The 17,991-nt window shown below is 42.3% G+C and overlaps 1 protein-coding gene and 1 long non-coding RNA gene across 2 annotated transcripts; one reads left to right on the forward strand and one right to left on the reverse strand.

Moving 5' to 3' along the window:
- Positions 1-1,052: 1,052 nt before the first annotated feature.
- Positions 1,053-11,392, reverse strand: LOC113448429 (uncharacterized). Its single transcript, XM_026719116.2, has 6 exons — positions 10,399-11,392; positions 10,118-10,172; positions 7,200-7,387; positions 5,620-5,778; positions 4,309-4,425; positions 1,053-3,429 (listed from the first exon to the last, which is right to left on the reverse strand). Exons 1-6 carry the CDS (start codon positions 10,543-10,545, stop codon positions 3,310-3,312), a joined length of 786 nt encoding a protein of 261 aa, XP_026574901.1. The 5' UTR covers positions 10,546-11,392; the 3' UTR covers positions 1,053-3,309.
- Positions 11,393-14,384: 2,992 nt separating this feature from the next.
- On the forward strand, positions 14,385-15,475 carry LOC148124839 (uncharacterized). The gene is made up of 2 exons (XR_015744963.1): positions 14,385-14,670; positions 15,097-15,475. It is a non-coding gene; the product is annotated as an uncharacterized LOC148124839 (long non-coding RNA).
- The last annotated feature ends 2,516 nt before the right edge of the window (positions 15,476-17,991 follow it).

Here is a 17,991-nt window from a genome sequence, read left to right on the forward strand (position 1 = left end):
GTGTCTATCAGGGCCACCTTCTAGAATAGGACTGAAGACATAGTCTTGTGGTGATTCTGGCAATTTCTTGGGGGCTGGCCCCAGGCATTGAGCTAGAAACCAGGTGAGAGAGAGTTCTAGTCCTACCATGGGCAAGAAAACCAGTTGGACAATTTTGGACCAGTCACTCTCTCTCAGCTCAGTTCAACTCACAAGGCTGCTGTTGGGCAAATAGCAGGAGGAAGAAGTAATAGATACGGATACAGATTAACAGAGTTGGAAGGGACCTTGTAGGTCATCTAACAGTGCAACACACACCCCAAGCAGACCCTACATCATTTTTGACGGATGACAGTCTCTTCTTGAAAGCTTCCAATGATGAAGATGTTGCCCAACTCTATTAAAATAACAAAAGTGGGATTTAAAAAAAATCTAAAAACAAAGATTGCCTTTGTATTCTTGAATAGCTTTATTTTCCAAAGTGTGCAGAAAATATTGCCAAATAGGGATTAGTTTTAATGATTTGGGTTGCTTATATGTATTTGCACAAACTTTAATTAATCTCCAAAAAGACTAGATATTTGTCTTGCCAATACTGTCTTATTAGCTGCTGCCATCATATGGAACTAAAATGTACAGTATAGTTCACTTCCATGGCGTCAATAGAATATTTGCTATTTTAGGCTACATAGAATATTTTCCCTCGCATCTTTACACTCGTAATACAGACGATTTTTGCCTTTGTGTTCTATTCTGGCAGGATAAAGATCATCAGTCTTATGGTATAGTTAAGTAAAAAAAAATTAGAAATGGTGGAAAGTATCTGTAGCTTGGATGGTAGGTAGCCAGACCAACCAACAACGGTGTCAACCAACAATCAACTTGCATCATCTCCAGCCAGGGTAGCCCCACCACCAGATGATCCTCACACAGCATGGCCAGTCAGTCACATGGCCAGCCAGGATGACCTTACCACCAGATGACCCTCATAAAGCATGACCAGTTGGTCAGGTGACCAACTAACCACATAAGACCTATGAAAGCAGAAGAGAAGTAAAATAAGACACTTCAGCTGAGGTTTTGCGGATGATTTATTTATTTATTTATTTACGATTTATTTATTTTGTCAAGCAATTATTAGATAACAGGTATAAGTATAAACATAGTTAAGAATACATGAAATGTATACGAATAAGAAAAAAAGAAAGAAACAATAGGACAGGAACAGTAGGCACATTTTGGTGCGCTTATGCACACCCCCTACAGGCCTCTTAGGAAAGGGGTGAGGTCAATAGTAGACAGTCTAAGGTTAAAGGGTTTGGGGAAGAAACCACAGAGTCAGGTAGAGTATTCCAGGTATTGACCGCTCTGTTGCTGAAGTCGTATTTCCTGAAGTCAAGTTTGGTACAGTTTATCTTGAGTTTATGTCTATTGTTTGCTCTTGTATTATTTTGTTCCCAGGCTAGGTAACATCTTATATGATGTTTCCTCGTCTGGAAACAAAACTTTCAGAAACTAAACAACAAGGTCGGAGAACAAACCAATGGTGGGATTCAATTTTTTTTTACTATGGGTGTGGCATGGCTGGGCTTGGTGGGCGTGACTTGGTGGGCATGGCATAGGAAGGATACTGCAGAATCCCCATTCCCTCCCCACCCCACTAACCTGCTTTCCAGCTCTGTTCTCCTTTGCAGGGCAACCAAAGAAGACCTAGCCAATCAGCTGGGACTCAGGAGGAGGAGACTAGATGGGGGCGGGGCCAGTCAGAGGTAGGATTTGCCGGTTCTCCGAACTACTCAAAATTTCGGCTACCGGTTCTCCAGAACTTCTGAATACTACCTCTGGAACAAACCACCACCAAAACCAAAGGCTTCCCTGTCCAGTCATTTCTGACTCTGGGGAATGGTGCTCACCTCTGCTTCTTGGCCGAAGGAGCCAGTGTTGTCCAAAGACAATTTCCGTGGTCATGTGGCCAACATGGCTATAATCTAAAGCTGAACGGAACACTGTTCCATTCCCACCAAAGTGGTGCCGATTTATTGACTTGCATTTGCATGCTCTTGAATGGCAGGAGCTGGAGCAAGTAATGGGAGCTCACTGTGTAAGGAGCACTCGGGTCTCAAACTTGGGCTATCAGCTCTGCAGCTGAGAAGCTCAGCATCTTTAACTGCAGAGCCATTGCGCCCCACGTGATTAAGCACTTTGCTCTGTGTAAGAGTCTGAATGGATGATTTAATGGTATGATACGTGCCTTCCAATAAATATAATAGCAATAGCAGGTGGCCATTAGTCTGTTTATCCATTTAGCAACAGACTCGCACCTAAATAGCCACATGTTTAGCAACAAGATAGATGCTAATAATTTCATTTTTTTAAAAAAATTCCAGCTGGCTGTAGAAATTTTAGCTGGATCCCAAGCTTTGCCCAAGCAGATGGTCATAAAAACGGAGAAATGGCACATTTATCACATTTATCTCCTATGTGACACACTTCCAAATATATGTTGTATCCACACAGGAAGAGCTATAACCCTAGCTACGACTTAGAGCAGTTGGTGGGTTTAACTTTCTTAAAAGTGTCATTTTAAAGCCAGTTTAACAATTAATGAGCCTTGGTGGTGCAGTGGTAAGAGTGCAGTACTGCAGGCTACTTCTGCTGACTGCCGGCTGCCTGCAATTTGGCAGTTTGAATCTCAGCAGGCTCAAGGTTGATTCAGCCTTCCATCCTTCCCAGGTAGGTAAAATGAGGACCCAAATTGTTGGGGTCAATACATTGACTCTGTAAACCGCTTAGAGAGGCCTGTAAAGCACTGTAAAGTGGTATATAAGTCTAAGTGCTATTGCTATGCTAATGGCATAGAACTTGTTTGATAAAGGAATTCCTTTTTAAAGAGGGAAACTTAGTTGCCAAGTGCCTGAATTTTAATCATGTGACCATGGGGAAGTTGCAATGGTTAAGTGTGGAACACAGACATAAATCCTGTAGTAACTTCAAACGGTCACTAAATGAACTGTTGTAAGTTGAGGACTACCTGTATACCCATCTCCCTATGCAAAGTGACTCTGGACAGCTTGAAATACAATAGAAGCAGAAATACAAAAACATTGACAAGTAACAGGAATGATATAAAACTAATAGCCAGATATACGACATGGGATCTTCTCTCTTACACCTCCAGCCTAAAAGACCCTCGTCAAGGCCCAAAGCTAGTTAGCAGAGCCAAGGTTTGAAGATTTAAGGAAAGTTACAAATCAAAACCCTGTTATTATACAGTCATCAGGGCTCTTCATATCTTCTTCTTAAAAGGCAGGCTGATTGAAAGTTGCTGGATTACCAAGGAAGAGGTTTTCCATCCCAGTTCACAAAAGTGCCAGTTTCTTTCTCAGAGAGGCGGGCAAGTGTTTTAAGAATATTTTGTACACCATCCTCAACTGTAGTTGGGGCTTTCAACTGCAAAGAAAGAAAGGAAGAAAGAAAACAAAGGAAGGAAGGAAGGAAGGAAGGAAGGAAGGAAGGAAGGAAGGAAGGAAGGAAAAGGAAGGAAGGAAAAGAAACAAAAAAAGAACCAAAAAGAGAAAAAAGAATAAACGTAATGAAATAAGCCAAGTTTTCCCCTAATTTATTTGTAAATTCATTTTTTTAAATTTTGCATAATCCATTTCTCTTATTGTTGTCGTAAATGTTTAATAAGCTTCTTTTTAATTCTTTGTTCATTTTTATCTGATGCATTGGGATACATAATGGAGTAAAAGTCTATTCAACATCTTTCATTAAAAAAAAAAATCCCAACCAAGTCTAATGAACAGAGGACAAAACATATTGCCACAAAATGTTTTCCTGTCTACTGACTTAGAAAAAGAAGAATTGAACAAACATATGATTTTTTTTTTGCCTGAAGGACTTTCTTACCTACAATGTTCTGTTGCCAAATTCATAATAACAATAAAAGCAAACAATATTAAATGATCAAATGGCTTACTTGATATCAAAGAAAGGATGTTACTTCATTAAATTGTTTTTTTCCTCTGGTTCAACTGAGCTACAAGACCAACCCCAAGACTTTTTTTCTCCTACTTGTTAAAAAATATAATTTTGAAAGGCCAGAAAGGGAATTAATGTAATAACATGCTAATGTAGCAGCTCATATATATACAATAGATCAGGGATCTTCAGCTTAAGACTTATGGGCTTCAACTCCCAGAATTCCTCAGGCCAATTGAGGAATTCTGGAAGTTGAAATCCACAAGCCTTAAAAGTTGCCAAGTTGGAAATCCCTGTAGTAGATGTATTAATTTTATGGGGAGAGAAATTCCGCTACAAGCCACTTACTGTTTTGCATTCATTTCCCATATCTGTTTGCAACCATCCAGGGTGCAATGCAACACACAGGATCTCATCTTGGGCGTATTGCAGGGACTGGCATCGGTTGAGCATGTTTAGAGCAGTCTAGAAGAGAGGCATTGTAGAAAGAGGAAGATGAATGGCACATCCTAGTTCTACAAAGAATATTGTAAGTTATGCTGCAGCTGCCCAAAAAGCCAATGCAATCTTAGGCTGCATTAGCAGAGGAGTAGAATCACAGATCACGTGAAATGTTAGTAGCAATAGCAATAGCACTTAAATCTATATACCGCTTCACAGTGCTTTACAGCCCTCTCTAAGTGGTTTACAGAGTCAGCCTCTTGCCCCCAACAATCAGGGTCCTCATTTTACTGACCTTGGAAGGACAGAAGGCTGAGTCAACCTTGAGCCGGTGAGACTCGAACTGCCAAAGTGCAGGCAGCTGGCGCCACCATGGCTCAATAGTTTCATATGTTTTGTGTGTGTGTGTGTGTGTGTGTGTGTGTGTGTATTTCCCCAATATGTATTTGCAAGAAAATGTTATTGGACATGATGTTACATGACAGAACAGATATTTCTGTAGGAGAACCGGGATGGGTTTGGGAAAGGAGAGCCCAGTATGTCGACTTTTGAGAATAACCACCAGCACAATAACAATTATGTTTCTCCCATCCTCTATACACTTGTAATTTTTATAATTAAAAAAAAAACACAAGGATCCCCCTTGCAGGCAACCAGCAGTCAGCAGAGGTAGCCTGCAGTACTGCACTCTAACCACTGCTCCACCACAGCTCTTAATAGTACCACTTTATAGCCTTGTAAGACCACTCTTGGAACACAGGTAGTGTGTGGCCATTGAAAGTTACAACAGCATTGAAAAAAGTGACTTTTTTCGCACTCATGACCGTTGCAGCATCCCCATGGTCGTGTGATCAAAAAATTCAGACGCTTTGGCAGCCGGTTCGTATTTATGACGGTTGCAGAAGTCATGTGATCAATTCTGTTGACCTTCTGACAAGTGAAGTCAATTGGGGAAGCCAGGTTCACTTAACAACTGTATGATTAACTTAACAGCTGCAGTGATTCACTTAACAACTGTGGCCAGGAAGGTGGGGCAATGGGGCAAAAACTCGCTCAGCCACCGTCTTGCTTAGCTACAGAAATGTTGAGCTCCATTGTGATTGTTAATTTAGCACTCCCTGTATTGTCTGAGATTTTATATGAAAAATCTATACATATAAGATCTATAAATCTGGTATTTATATGACCGTGTGGGCAGTGACCAAGCCTTCTCCAAACCTTGCTGCAACGATAGTTGGGGATTTGTCCAATATCCCAGGCCATAATGTTGGTGATGGAGCCGCAGTCACTGGATACATTAATAATTGCAGCTTTGCTGCAGCTCATTCCTTTCAGAAGACTTTCCTTGGATGCCTTCCTCAGCAAAGGTAGGAAGACCTGAAGAAAAAGTGGGGGAGGGGAATTAAAAACAGCGGCACACTAGGGCTGGGTATGGAAAAGTCATCATGGGAATCTGCAATTGCAATAGCACTTAGACTTATGTACAGCTTCACGGCGCTTTACAGCCCTCTCTAAGCACTTTTACAGAGTCAGCCTCTTGCCCCCAACAATCTGGGTCCTCATTTTACCCACCTCGGACAGATGGAAGGCCGAGTCAACCTGGAGCCTGGTGGGATTCAAACTGCCCAATTTCAGGCAGCTGGCAGTCAGCAGAAGTAGCCTGCAGTACTGCACTCTAACCGCTGCACCACCATGACTGCAAATGATAATCCAGAAATTATTCATCAAAGGCTGTCTTGTGGTTTTATAATCCTGGTGCAAACTTCTGTCCTTTCCTAATTGAGAAAGCTACACCTGATGAAACACATTTCTTCTCCTTCTTCTTCTTCTTCTTCTTCTTCTTCTTCTTCTTCTTCTTCTTCTTCTTCTTCTTCTTCTTCTTCTTCTTCTTCTTCTTCTTCTTCTTCTTCTTCCTACTACTACTACTGCTTTATAATTCAAAACACAACAATGTAAAAAGAAGTAGGAAAAACAGGGGAGGGCAACAGGAAGGGAGAAGTGTGGGAAAAAGGGAAAAAAGAAAGATAAGGCATTGACTTCCGATTTCCTTTAGTGCGGTAGAATAGGATAATAGCATCAAACCTCAACTTTTTACTTTTATGTAATAGTATAAATAAGCCATTTCTATACAACAAACCTATCTAATTGGTAATACCCAAAATCAAAGTTTCATTCCCCCCAGAACACACCTCAAGCGTAAAGTCCAGAAGCAGTTTCCAAGTAGAAACAAAAGTGTGTTGTATGTATGTATGTATGTGTTTGTTTGTTTGTTTATAGAATTCATATTGCCACCTATTCGCCCATGGTGACTCGAGGCGGCTTACAGAATGTTAACACTATATTTGAAAAAACAATTCTTTTCTAACAAAAAATAAAGTACGTTAGAACAAAATCTGTGGGGGGTAGGAATCACCTCCCAACTCCCACCCCCCACCCCAATGACAGCAACTCACACAAGGAGCCATTTGATGGGCTCCATCCTGCTCTGGGTTCCCCAGGCCTGCTGGCAAATTCAGGTCTTCAGCGCCTTCCGGAAGAGGTGGCGCAATGGTTAGAAAGCAGCATTGCAGGCTAACTGTGCCCGCTGCCAGGAGTTCGATTCTGATCAGCTCAAAATTGATTCTGCCTTCCATTCCTCTGAGGTCAACAAAATGAGGACCCTGGTTGTGGGGAGGCAAGATCCTGACTCTGTAAACTGGTTCGAGAATGCTATAAAGGGACCCTGTGGGGTTCCTCAATATAAGTACTATTGCTAAGTGAGACCTAGTCAGAAGCAGAGATCTGGAGGACATTCCTACCTGGCCCATTACCATAGGACCAACGACATTGGTATTGTACACTTCTAGCATGTTTTCTGGTGTCTCTGATTCCAGACTGGATGGCTTTACTATTCCAGCATTGTTGAACAACAGATTCAGCCCAGCTCCGTGTAAACATCCAGTAATTTTGACCGCAGCAGCATTGATGCTAGAGGGATCGGAAGTATCTAAAACGGAAACAAGGAAGGTTTTTTTTAATGGGTGCAGATCCCTAGCCAGGAAGCAACCCTGCTGTTTCCCAACAAGACACCTGACTGCATTTTATATATTGGAGCTCTCTATATTAGAAAAGTTTTCCTCAATCTCACCTGAGAGGTTCTGGCAATTCCAATCCAAGGCTGGATCAATGGCACCTCCCAAGAAGGATGCTGTAACTTGCAGAATTGTGAGGTATAGTTGCAAAATGCAGAGCAGGAGAATCAAAAACAATAGTTTTGGGGGAACTTTTATGAAAGTATATCCATGTATGCTTTCCAAAAGGATGCTGTGATTGAAGAACTAACCCCCAAATGTTCACGCCACTGCATCTCTCATTCTCTCTCTTGTTTTTTTGTTATTTGGGTTTTTTTTTGTTGTTTCTGTTTTTGCATTTCGGGCTTACTGAAATAAATATTTGCTAAGGTGGTTGTGAAAATGAATTATGGTTGAAGAGGCAGCAAATTTTTTATAACAATTTTTTATAGCATGAAGACCAAAGACAAATTCTAAAACTAGCCACTACAATACAAAAGCATGATTGTTATTGTTGCACATATATGTATATATATTGTTGCATATATATGTGTGTATGTGTGTGTGTATGTGTGTGTGTGTGTGTGTGTGTGTGTGTGTGTATGTATATGTATATGTATGTATGTGTATGTTTTCTTAAGTTTTCGTAGGTACTTACATGTATGGTATTCAGCTTTGTTCGGGTATTTTCCCACGTCATTATAGTTGTGCTTTTAAAGTTGTAGCACACACACGACGAAGATGAACCCAACACACGAGCCTGATGATGGCAGATGAGATTCTGCTGAAAGGTCACTACAACTTTAAAAGCACAACTATAAAGACATGGGAAAATACCCAAACAAAGCTGAATACCACACACACACACACACACACACACACACACACACACACACACACACACACACACCATACAATACACCCTAAGAACCTTTGGCCTCCAGGTTCATTGCCTTTCCTATCAGCCTGTGTTTTTTGGTCTTTAAATGTTATTATGCAATTGCTAACTGCGTGTGTACAATTTTATCTAGCTTAAAATCTCAGAACAACAGAGAACAAATAAATGCCTTGGTTTTTACACATTTTTTTTGTTTGTTTTGGCAGCCACAGGTCTGGCTATTCATTCACCCTTTGGGAGACAAAGGGAACGAACTAAAGGAGAAAACAGCAGATTTTCCGTTTGGACAATCCCTTTTACGAGGACTGTTATTGGAGCAACAGACCTATGATGCAGGTGTGACAAATTCCTGCAGGAAAGGCAAGACAGATGTGTATTGATATGTCTACAGGCAGTCCTCGACTTATAACAGTTCGTTTAGTGACCGTTCAAAATTACAACGGCACAAGATCTTGTTGATGACACAAACTTTGTCAAGGACCTTGGAGTACTCATCTCAAATGATCTAAGTGCTAGAGCTCACTATAACTACATAGCCAAAAAGGCATTAAGAATTGTCAACCTAATCCTGCATAGCTTTTTCTCCAGCAATATCACTCTACTAACTAGAGCATATAAAACATTTGCTAGACCAATACTCGAATACAGCTCATCAGTCTGGAACCTGCATTACGTATCTGATATTAATACAATTGAGAAAGTCCAGAAATATTTTATGAGAAGAGTCCTCCATTCCTCTACTCGTTGCAGAATACCTTATGCCACCAGACTTGAAATTTTAGCCCTAGACAACCTACAACAACGCCGCCTTCGGTTTGATCTAAGTATAGTATATAAAATTATCTACTGCAATGTCCTACCTGTCAATGAATACTTCAGCTTCAACCATAACAATACAAGAGCACACAATAGATACAAACTCAAGGTAAACCGCACCAAACTTGATTGCAGGAAATATGACTTCAGCAACAGAGCAGTCAATGTCTGAAATACTCTACCTGACTCTGTGGTTTCTTCCCCAAACCCCCAAACCTTTAACCTTGGACTGTCTATTATCGACCTCACCCCTTTCCTAAGAGTCTGTAGGGGGCGTGCATAAGCACACCGTTGTGCCTACCGTCCCTGTCCTATTGTTTATTTATTTTTTCTTATTTGTATCCATTTCATGTATTTATGACCATGTTTATACTTATATTCGTTGTCTAATAATTGTTTGACAAAATAGCTAAATAAGTAAAAAATAAAAAAAAAGTTGACTGATGACCAGTTTTCACACTTAATGACCGGAGTAGCATCCCCACGGCCACGTGATCAAAATTCAGATGCTTGGCAATTGATTAGGATATATGACCGTTGCAATGTCCCATGTTCACTTTTTGAGACCTTCTGACAGGCAAAGTCAGTGGGGAAGCCAGATTGACCGAACAACTGTAATTTCACAACTACAGTGATTCCCTTAACTGCGGGGCAAGCCAACTGAACAAATGTTTCACTTAGCAAGAGAAATTTTGGGCTCAGGTGGGGTTGTACACCAAGGACTACCTCCACTCCCATCTCACAGAAAAATCCCCCCTGCAAGCCAGCTCTTGGCCCATCAGGCAAAGGGGGCAACCGGCAACCCTCCAGACCCTGCTGGGCCACCAGGGGCTGGCTCTCAGACCCCAGAAGAAGGACAATATTAACACATGCTGAGAGTTAGGAGCCAGCAATATCAGAAAGGTCTGCAGGTTGCTCGGTTTGAATGCAAGGGCAGGAGCCCGGAACTCACCAAGCTGGATGATTTCTATTCGGTGCTGGTGTTGGGCAGCCAGATTCTTCAAGCTCTGAAAGACACAAATCGAGGAGAGTCTTTGGAAGCTGTTTTGAGGCTGGTGAAGAATATGTGGCTGAACAGAAAGGAAAGCAGGAGGCCGTTAAATTATTTGCAGAAGAAAGAGGAGAGAATGTTTGCAAGAGGTTTCCACCTCATTCCCTTTCCCAAGCAACGCAGGCTTTGCCTGTCACTAGAGCCAAGTTATTAACCCCCAGTTGATTCCTTCCAGGGCTCACCTTTGCACCTGGTCCCTCTGGGTCACGGCAGGTGGCAAAGATCCATTCTGGTGGGTCCCTTTTCCCCACCAGTTGCTTCACCAGCTCCAGGCCGATGCCCCGATTAGATCCTGTCACCAGGACACTACGTGGATTCAGCCCTTCCATCTCCTTCGGTAGCTAAAATCCAACTGGAAAAATTATGCAGCTTGACTTCAATAAATCGGGTTTCTGTCCCCTTTCATCTGCCTTGGCTCCCAGAAAGTGTTTCTGGTCTTTTGCACTACGTTCGGCAAGCGTTCAGAAGCTCTGAAAGTAACTGCCCACACCCAATATGCAAAGGAAGAGAAGTGGTTTTTAAAGCTGCTGGTTGCTTAGTGAGGGAGGACATTGGAGGGAAGGTTTTGTGTGTGTGTGTGTGTGTGTGTGTGTGTGTGTGTGTGTGTGGAAAGGAAGGAAAGAAGAAAGGGAGAGAAAGAGAGAAACAGAAAAGGAAAAGAAAAAAAGCAAAGAGAGAGAAAGAAAGAAAGAAAGAAAGAGAGAGAGAAAGGGAGGCAGGGAGGGAAGAAGGAAGGAAGGAAAAGATAGATAAAAATGGAAGGAAATGAAAGAAAGAGAAAGAAAGAAAGAAAGAAAGAAAGAAAGAAAGAAAGAAAGAAAGAAAGAAAGAAAGAAAGAAAGAAAGAAAGGAATGAATGAATATGGGAGGGAAGAAGAAAAAGAGAGAGGGGAAGTAAAGAAGGAAAAGAGACAGAATGAAAGAAAGAGAGAGAGAAGGTATAGAAGGAAGGAAGGGAAAGATAGGAAGGGGTGATCTTCAAATATAACTTGGACCAATTGGGTATTCTTTTCAAAGACCTCATATTCGCTGGAGGGTGATGGAGGACAGCACTGACTGGATCACTGCCAGATTTTTGTCACACACTTTCCAAACAAATACACATAGGAAGGTGAGAATCACTGCCGATTCCTTCCTTCTTCCTTCTTCTCTTTAGCCGAAGGAGCCCCAGGAAAAGGAGCACTGCACTGCTATCTTTTTTTTTTTTTTTTTGCCTTCCTGGGCTTCAGGGAAGCCTCCTGGGAGCCACCCACCCCCCACCCCAAGGAGGCTTCCCTGTGGCCCAGGAGCACCAAAAAACAGACCACGGGGGAGAAGGTGTTTCCAACTCTGTTAATCTGTAAGCTCAGGGGTTGAGCTTGCTTGTTGTCTTGTAGATGTTCCATTTACCCAAACTAGATAACATCATCGGTGCATGTCTGTAACATCACATCTGCTCCGGCTTGTTTGAAATGGCGGCTACCAAGGCAGTATTTTCTCTTGGAACTGCTTAAACTGTCTGGCATTGCAAACCTGGAGTGGGGCCGATCCATTTTCCCCTGGAAGGAAATCTGGCCTCATCCTGCCTTGCAATGTTGGTGCTGCAGCCAGCCACAAACCTTTCCATCTGTGCCATAAAAATACATGCCATCTTGTTCGCGGCCTTTAGAGGTTACTTTGCTTAATCCAGCTGTCATAGCAACATAAACCCTGTTTAGAAAATCACTTTTTGCTGACGTTTCCATTGCATAACTTAACTCTTATAATTTGATTTTATAACTCCTTTCACTGCCTCCCCTGATGGGGAAGTTGCGTTGTTGTTGTTTTTTTGTAGACATCTTGCAACACCCCAGGGAAAGTCCCCAAAATGCCTATTGTGAAAGGCAGACCGAATGCGTTGGGACCAGCAACTCAGTCGTAAGATGAAGCAGTCGCGAAAAGAAGCATTACACGCTTTGACGATCTTAGCATCTGTTTTTCCTGTGCTTTACAGACCTGAGAAGGCCGCAATGTGAATGAGAACCGGTTGGAAACGCGTGTTTTCATCGCCATCTTCGCCACGGTCGCTAAACGAGGATTACCTGGATTTCCATTTTGAGTGGAGCAGGGAAGGGAGCAGTGGTAAAAGGAGGGAAAAAGAGATTGAAATGGGGTTTTGGCTTTAGAAGGGAAATTTCAACCTGAAGTTACTCCGCAAACATGAATGTCCTTCTCAAGACTAGATTTCTAATGAGCTCTTACCTCTAGGCAACGTTTCAATGAAGTCTCATTCATCATCATCAGGCTTCTGTCTTCGGCTGTGCTTCTCAGAATAATGTGAACTTGCAGCAGCTCAGGACATTGGGGGCAAAGTTGGAGCAAATAAAGGGACTCCTACTTATTATTTGACTGTAGGGGTACTGCAACGGTCATGAGTGTGTAAAAGGGTCATAAGTCATTTTTTCCAGTGCCATTGTAACTTTGAACAGTCGTTCCACAAATGGTTGTAAGTCAAGGACTACCTGTTGCTACAACTTTAAAAGCACAACTACAATGACGTGGGAAAATACCCGAACAAAGCTGAATGCCTATGTATATATATAAAAAAATCAGTCTGGTTTCAATTATATTTTAACCAATTAGGCTTTGCTGCCTTGAAGGAAAGGAATCGGTCCATAGATCTCTTTTGAAGAATTCAGAAGCTTGGTCAGTGGATTCTTGTGGGTGGGAAGAGAGATCTGAAAACATTTTGTGGGGAGAGGGAAAAGAAACTCAAGATGGCAATGAAGGTTGAATGACCAATCCTGTCTCCTTGCTTATTTAAATTGCATGTACAATGCAGACCACAGGGCTGGGGCTATAAATATGCAATTTTGTTGCCCATGTTGAATGGTTTGGACTTCCCTGCAGTCTGGAGTCCGGAGCAGTTATATCTTTTCCAATGGTTCTGAATATGGGTGACACTTTTGGTATTTTCTTTTGCTGATGTAGAATAGCAATAGCAATAGTGCTTAGACTTATATACCAATTTATAGTGCTTTACAGCCCTCTCTAAGCGGTTTACAGAGTCAGCCTCTTGCCCCCAACAATTTGGGTCCTCATTTTACCCACCTTGGAAGGATGGAAGGCTGAGTTAACCTTGAGCCTGGTAACATTCGAACTGCCAAACTGTTGGCAAATTGTAGGCAGCTGGCTGCAGCAGAAGTAGCTTGCAGTACTGCACTCTAACCACTGCACCACGTAATCCTCGGCAGAGGTTCATTAGTGTCCCATCTCCTATCAGATAGCAATAGCACTCAGACTTATGCACTGCTTTGCAGTGTTTTACAGCCCTCTCTAGGCGGTTTACAGAGTCAGTCTATCGCCCCCAACAATCTGGATCCTCATTTTACCCACCTCGGAAGGATGGAAGGCTGAGTTAATCTTGAGCCTGGTAAAATTCGAACTGCCAAAATGCTGGCAGCCAGCAGTCAGCAGAAGTAGCCTGAAGTACTGCATTCTAACCACTGCACCATGTAATCCTCGGCAGAGGTTCATTAGTGTCCCATCTCCTATCAGATAGCAATAGCACTCAGACTTATGCACTGTTTTGCAGTGTTTTACAGCCCTCTCTAGGCGGTTTACAGAGTCAGTCTATTGCCCCCAACAATCTGGATCCTCATTTTACCCACCTCGGAAGGATGGAAGGCTGAGTTAACCTTGAGCCTGGGAGGAATTGATATATGCTGTCCTAAACTGTTGGATAATATCATGATACATGGCTGAAGCTAGATGTATAGGTGTGCAGCTAACCACTGAACCCGAGATCCCGGAAGGTTTTTGGTGTCGTGTCCTATAGATAGCAATAGCACTGCTATGCACTGTTTCAGGAGCCCCCAGGGGTTTACACAGTGATCTATGCCACCACATTTGGATCCCTCCTTTCCACGGAATAAGGAAGGCTGAGTTAATCTGTGAGAAACATGAGAAAACTGGATGCCAAGATGCTGGCAGTCTAGCTTTCCTGCCCGTGGCCTGGTCCTCTTTCTTACAAATGACCCAGGAGACAACTGGAACTTGGTGACGTTAATTTGGGACTTTAGTTGATCAAATAGAGGAACTCACAGTGCCTTCATTGACACTTGGCATAGATTCAACTGATTGTCATTAAACATTCAACTGATTCCCCCTTCCGGGTTCCATATAGTTATCACTCAGATCTGCCCATAAATATGTGTGCAGACTTTCTACGTCAAGCCGTTGGTTTGAGAGAAGGATAGAAGTCTGTTAGCAAATGAAAACAAGCCTCTTAAATTGCTGTTTTGGTAACTCACTGTTGCTAGAGCATTAAATGTCAGATAATTCTGCTGTTTATCATGCTGTGTTCTTTTCTATGAAAAGCTCCAACCTGGGAATGTGAACCGGTGGCCTGTTTCCAATTTACAAATGATTGGAAATAGCTGGTCAACTCCCATGTCTTTGGAAACGAATAATTTTTTGATTTCAAGTTGCACCATGTATTTGATCTTGTCGGATTATAATTTTGGGGGAAAGGTAATTTGAACTGCTGGGCTGCCAGGAAGGGAAGGGGAGGGGAGAGGAGGGGAGGGAATGAGAGAAGATGAGACAAGAAGCAATAAAAAGTGACTTCTGATCTTCATCATGGCAATTACAAATACAGTACATTTATATTTTACTCCCGCTCTCTAAAGGTACAACTTAATTTCCTTCATTCCAAAATCTACCCTTTTTATATCATCAAAGCTGTAAACCACACGTTCATTTATTTCTCATTTCAGCAAAAAGCCCATAAGGGGCTTCCAATCACTAATAAATGTAGCTTTTCTCCTTTCTCTAATCAAAGAAGTTTTGCAAAACTTCATTTCTCCCCTGTCGATTCAATCTCTTATTTACTTTACTTTTTTCCCTGTGTCCAATTCCAGGCTGTGGAAGAATTGGCCAACAAGCATGCCAACAGTCATGTGATTCAACTGAGTATGAAACGTGCTCCTTGCCTGTCTATCCCTCCATGACTTTCATGAACTCCACATACGTGTTGGTGTAAATGAGGAGAGATAATAGATCCACTTAAAACATGTAAAACTATAATCAAGCACGTTCTCCTTCATTCGTATTTCAAGTGTCCATCCAACAAGATTCACAAGACATGCTTCCTGTCCTACGGTGTCGGGAATGGGACAACTTGTCAAAGCCAACTTGCCATGGGATACCATCACCATGGCCAGCTTGCCACAAGACAATTCGTTGCAGGACAATATAACAATTCTATTTCATTATTTAAAATAAATAATTGGCCATGGTGAGTTGGCTGCTGTGAATTGTCCAAGACTTATTGGAATGATACCGCCCAGAAATTCATATAGCTCCCATGTCCATAAATTACTAAAAACTTGACTGTTGTCCCAAGGCTAGAGCTAGGACAACAAGAACCACCAGAATTTATTCAATTAGATCACAGGTTTCTTTTTAATTCCAGTAACCCTTGACTCACTAACTAAAATTGCTCTTTGGATCAAAGAGTCAGAAATTTAGCTCCTGACTTTGTTAAAGATTAATTTTGTTTTATAAGCTACTCTGAAAATGGTCACTGCCTGCCTTGTCTGCGGACTGAAAAAAGATGGAATTTTATGCACTTTGATCCATCCTGGCTAGGTGAAAACTGATGTGGGAACTGTGCACGTACAGTGAAGTCACCATTCAGAAATAGTTGCAGGAGAGAAATAATCATCTGCCATGCAGTTAAGGATGTTGCAGTATGTCAAAAACTCAGGGATTATCGCTGAAGGGCAAGAAGATTGGGAAAATCAACCAAGCTGAGATAAAATAACCAATCACAATAGGTGGAGGCTCAATTTGTAGGCTCTACACCAGAGGTGGCTATTCAGCAGGTTCTGACCGGTTCTGGAGAACGCGTAGTGGAAATTTTGAGTAGTTGGGAGAACTGGCAGATCCCACTTCTGACTGGAGATTTTACAGTATGCTTCTCCTGCCACACCCACAGAACCGGTAGTAAAAAAAATTGAATCCCACCACTGCCCTTCCACTATATAAAATATTTCTACTTGCAGAAACAAACTTGCATAACCTGGAGAGAGTTTCTGTCTTCAGAACCATGAAAGGTTACTCATCCTGATTTAGAAATATAGAATAACAGAGTTGGAAGGGACCTTGGTGGTCAGCTAGTCCAACCCGCTGCTCAGGCAGGAAACCCTACAAGATTTCAGACAAATGGTTGTCCAACCTCTTCTTAAACATTTCAAGTGATGGAGAATTCATAACTTCTGGAGGCAAGTTGTCCCACTGGTTAATTGTTTTAACTTATCAGGAAATTTCTCCAGAGTTCTAAGTTGCTTCTCTCCTTGATTAGTTTCCACCCATTGCTTCTTGTCCTGCCTTCAGGTGCTTTGGAGAACAGCTTGACTCCTTCTTCTTCATGGCAACTCCTGAGATATTGGAACACTGCTACCATATCACCCCTACTCCTTCTTTTCATCAGACTAGACACACCCAATTCCAGCAACCGTTCTTCATATGTTTTATCCTCCAGTCCCCTGATCATCTTTGTTGCTCTTCTCTACACTTTTTCTAGAGTCTCAACATCTTTTTTTACATTGTGACGACCAAAACTGACATTGTGGTGATCAAAAACGTACCTTCTGGATTCGTCTAGTTGGATATTCCCTCAACTGCTTCTAAACTTGTTTTGGGGCTGATGCCTGAAATAAGCAGGTAACATTGCAGATGAGGAGTCTGTCTGTCTTCTTGTGAATCATCAGCTGTACATTTGTCCAATGAGAGACAAATCATATCAACTGGAAAAGGAATCCAGCTTCTAGATGAATTCAAGCTTCCCAACGCTTTGTGTGTGTTAATGTTAAACATTTACTGTTTCAGACTAGTCCTTAGAGGTTTACATTTGGCTGTAATGAAGGTGTGAGTCATTTTTAAAAAAATAAAAATAAAGCCAGCTCCCTCCCTCTTCTCCTGCACCCCCTTCTCTCGCGCAAACACATATATCAGGAGCTCCTCGAAATGGTGTCCTTTCTGGATGGTAAACCTCTGTCCCGTTTTTTTCTTCTCAAAGGCATCCTTAATAAGAGTATGCATGGTATTCTTAAACTGTTGGCTGGTTTATCATCATCATTTATGTCAGGGGTGCCAAACTCACGGCTCAGGGGCCAGTGGTGGGATTCAAAAAAAAATTACTACCAGTTCTGTGAGCATGGCTAGGTGGGTGTGGCAGAGGAAGGATACTGCAAAATCCCCATTCCCTCCCCACCCCACTAACCTGCTTTCCAGCTCCGTTCTCCTGTGCAGGGCAACAAAAAAAGATCCAGCCAATCAGCCGGGACTCAGGAGGCAGAGAATATATGGGGGCGGGGCCAGTCAGAGGCGGGATTTGCTGGTTCTCCAAACTACTCAAAATTTCCACTACCGGTTCTCCAGAACTGGTCAGAACCTACTAAATACCACTTCTGCTGGGGGCCGGATCTGGCCCATGGGGCTGCCCTGGAAACACTGAAGGACCGCAGTGTCTGCAGTGCCTCTGCCAGCAAAAACTGCTTGGGAGGATCCACGGGACGCTGTCCTGAGCTCCATTTTCCTTGGCAGAGGGTTGCAGGAGGCGTCCCAGCCGAAAACGTGTCAGCCTTCCAGAAAAACCAAACGGTGCAGTGTCGGGGTTTTAGATTCAATGTGGGAGGGTGAAGGATGTGTGTGTTTAGTTTCATGGTCATGATGTGCACTGAAGATGGTGTTTGATTTCGTTGTACGAGGTACAGTGACAATAAAGTAAAGTAAACTCCAACACCAAAACT

This window comes from Pseudonaja textilis, chromosome 11 (assembly GCF_049901715.1).
Source record: "Pseudonaja textilis isolate UNSWEBS1 chromosome 11, rPseTex1.2, whole genome shotgun sequence".
Classification (NCBI taxonomy): domain Eukaryota; kingdom Metazoa; phylum Chordata; class Lepidosauria; order Squamata; family Elapidae; genus Pseudonaja; species Pseudonaja textilis.

Coding starts and splice junctions, on each gene's coding strand:
- LOC113448429 (XM_026719116.2), bottom strand. CDS start 10,545: ATGGAAGGGCTGAATCCACGTAGTGTCCTGGTGACAGGATCTAATCGG. Junction 10,173..10,398: donor CAGAGGGACCAGGTGCAAAG/GTGAGCCCTGGA, acceptor TGTGTCTTTCAG/AGCTTGAAGAATCTGGCTGC. Junction 7,388..10,117: donor AATAGAAATCATCCAGCTTG/GTGAGTTCCGGG, acceptor TTTCCGTTTTAG/ATACTTCCGATCCCTCTAGC.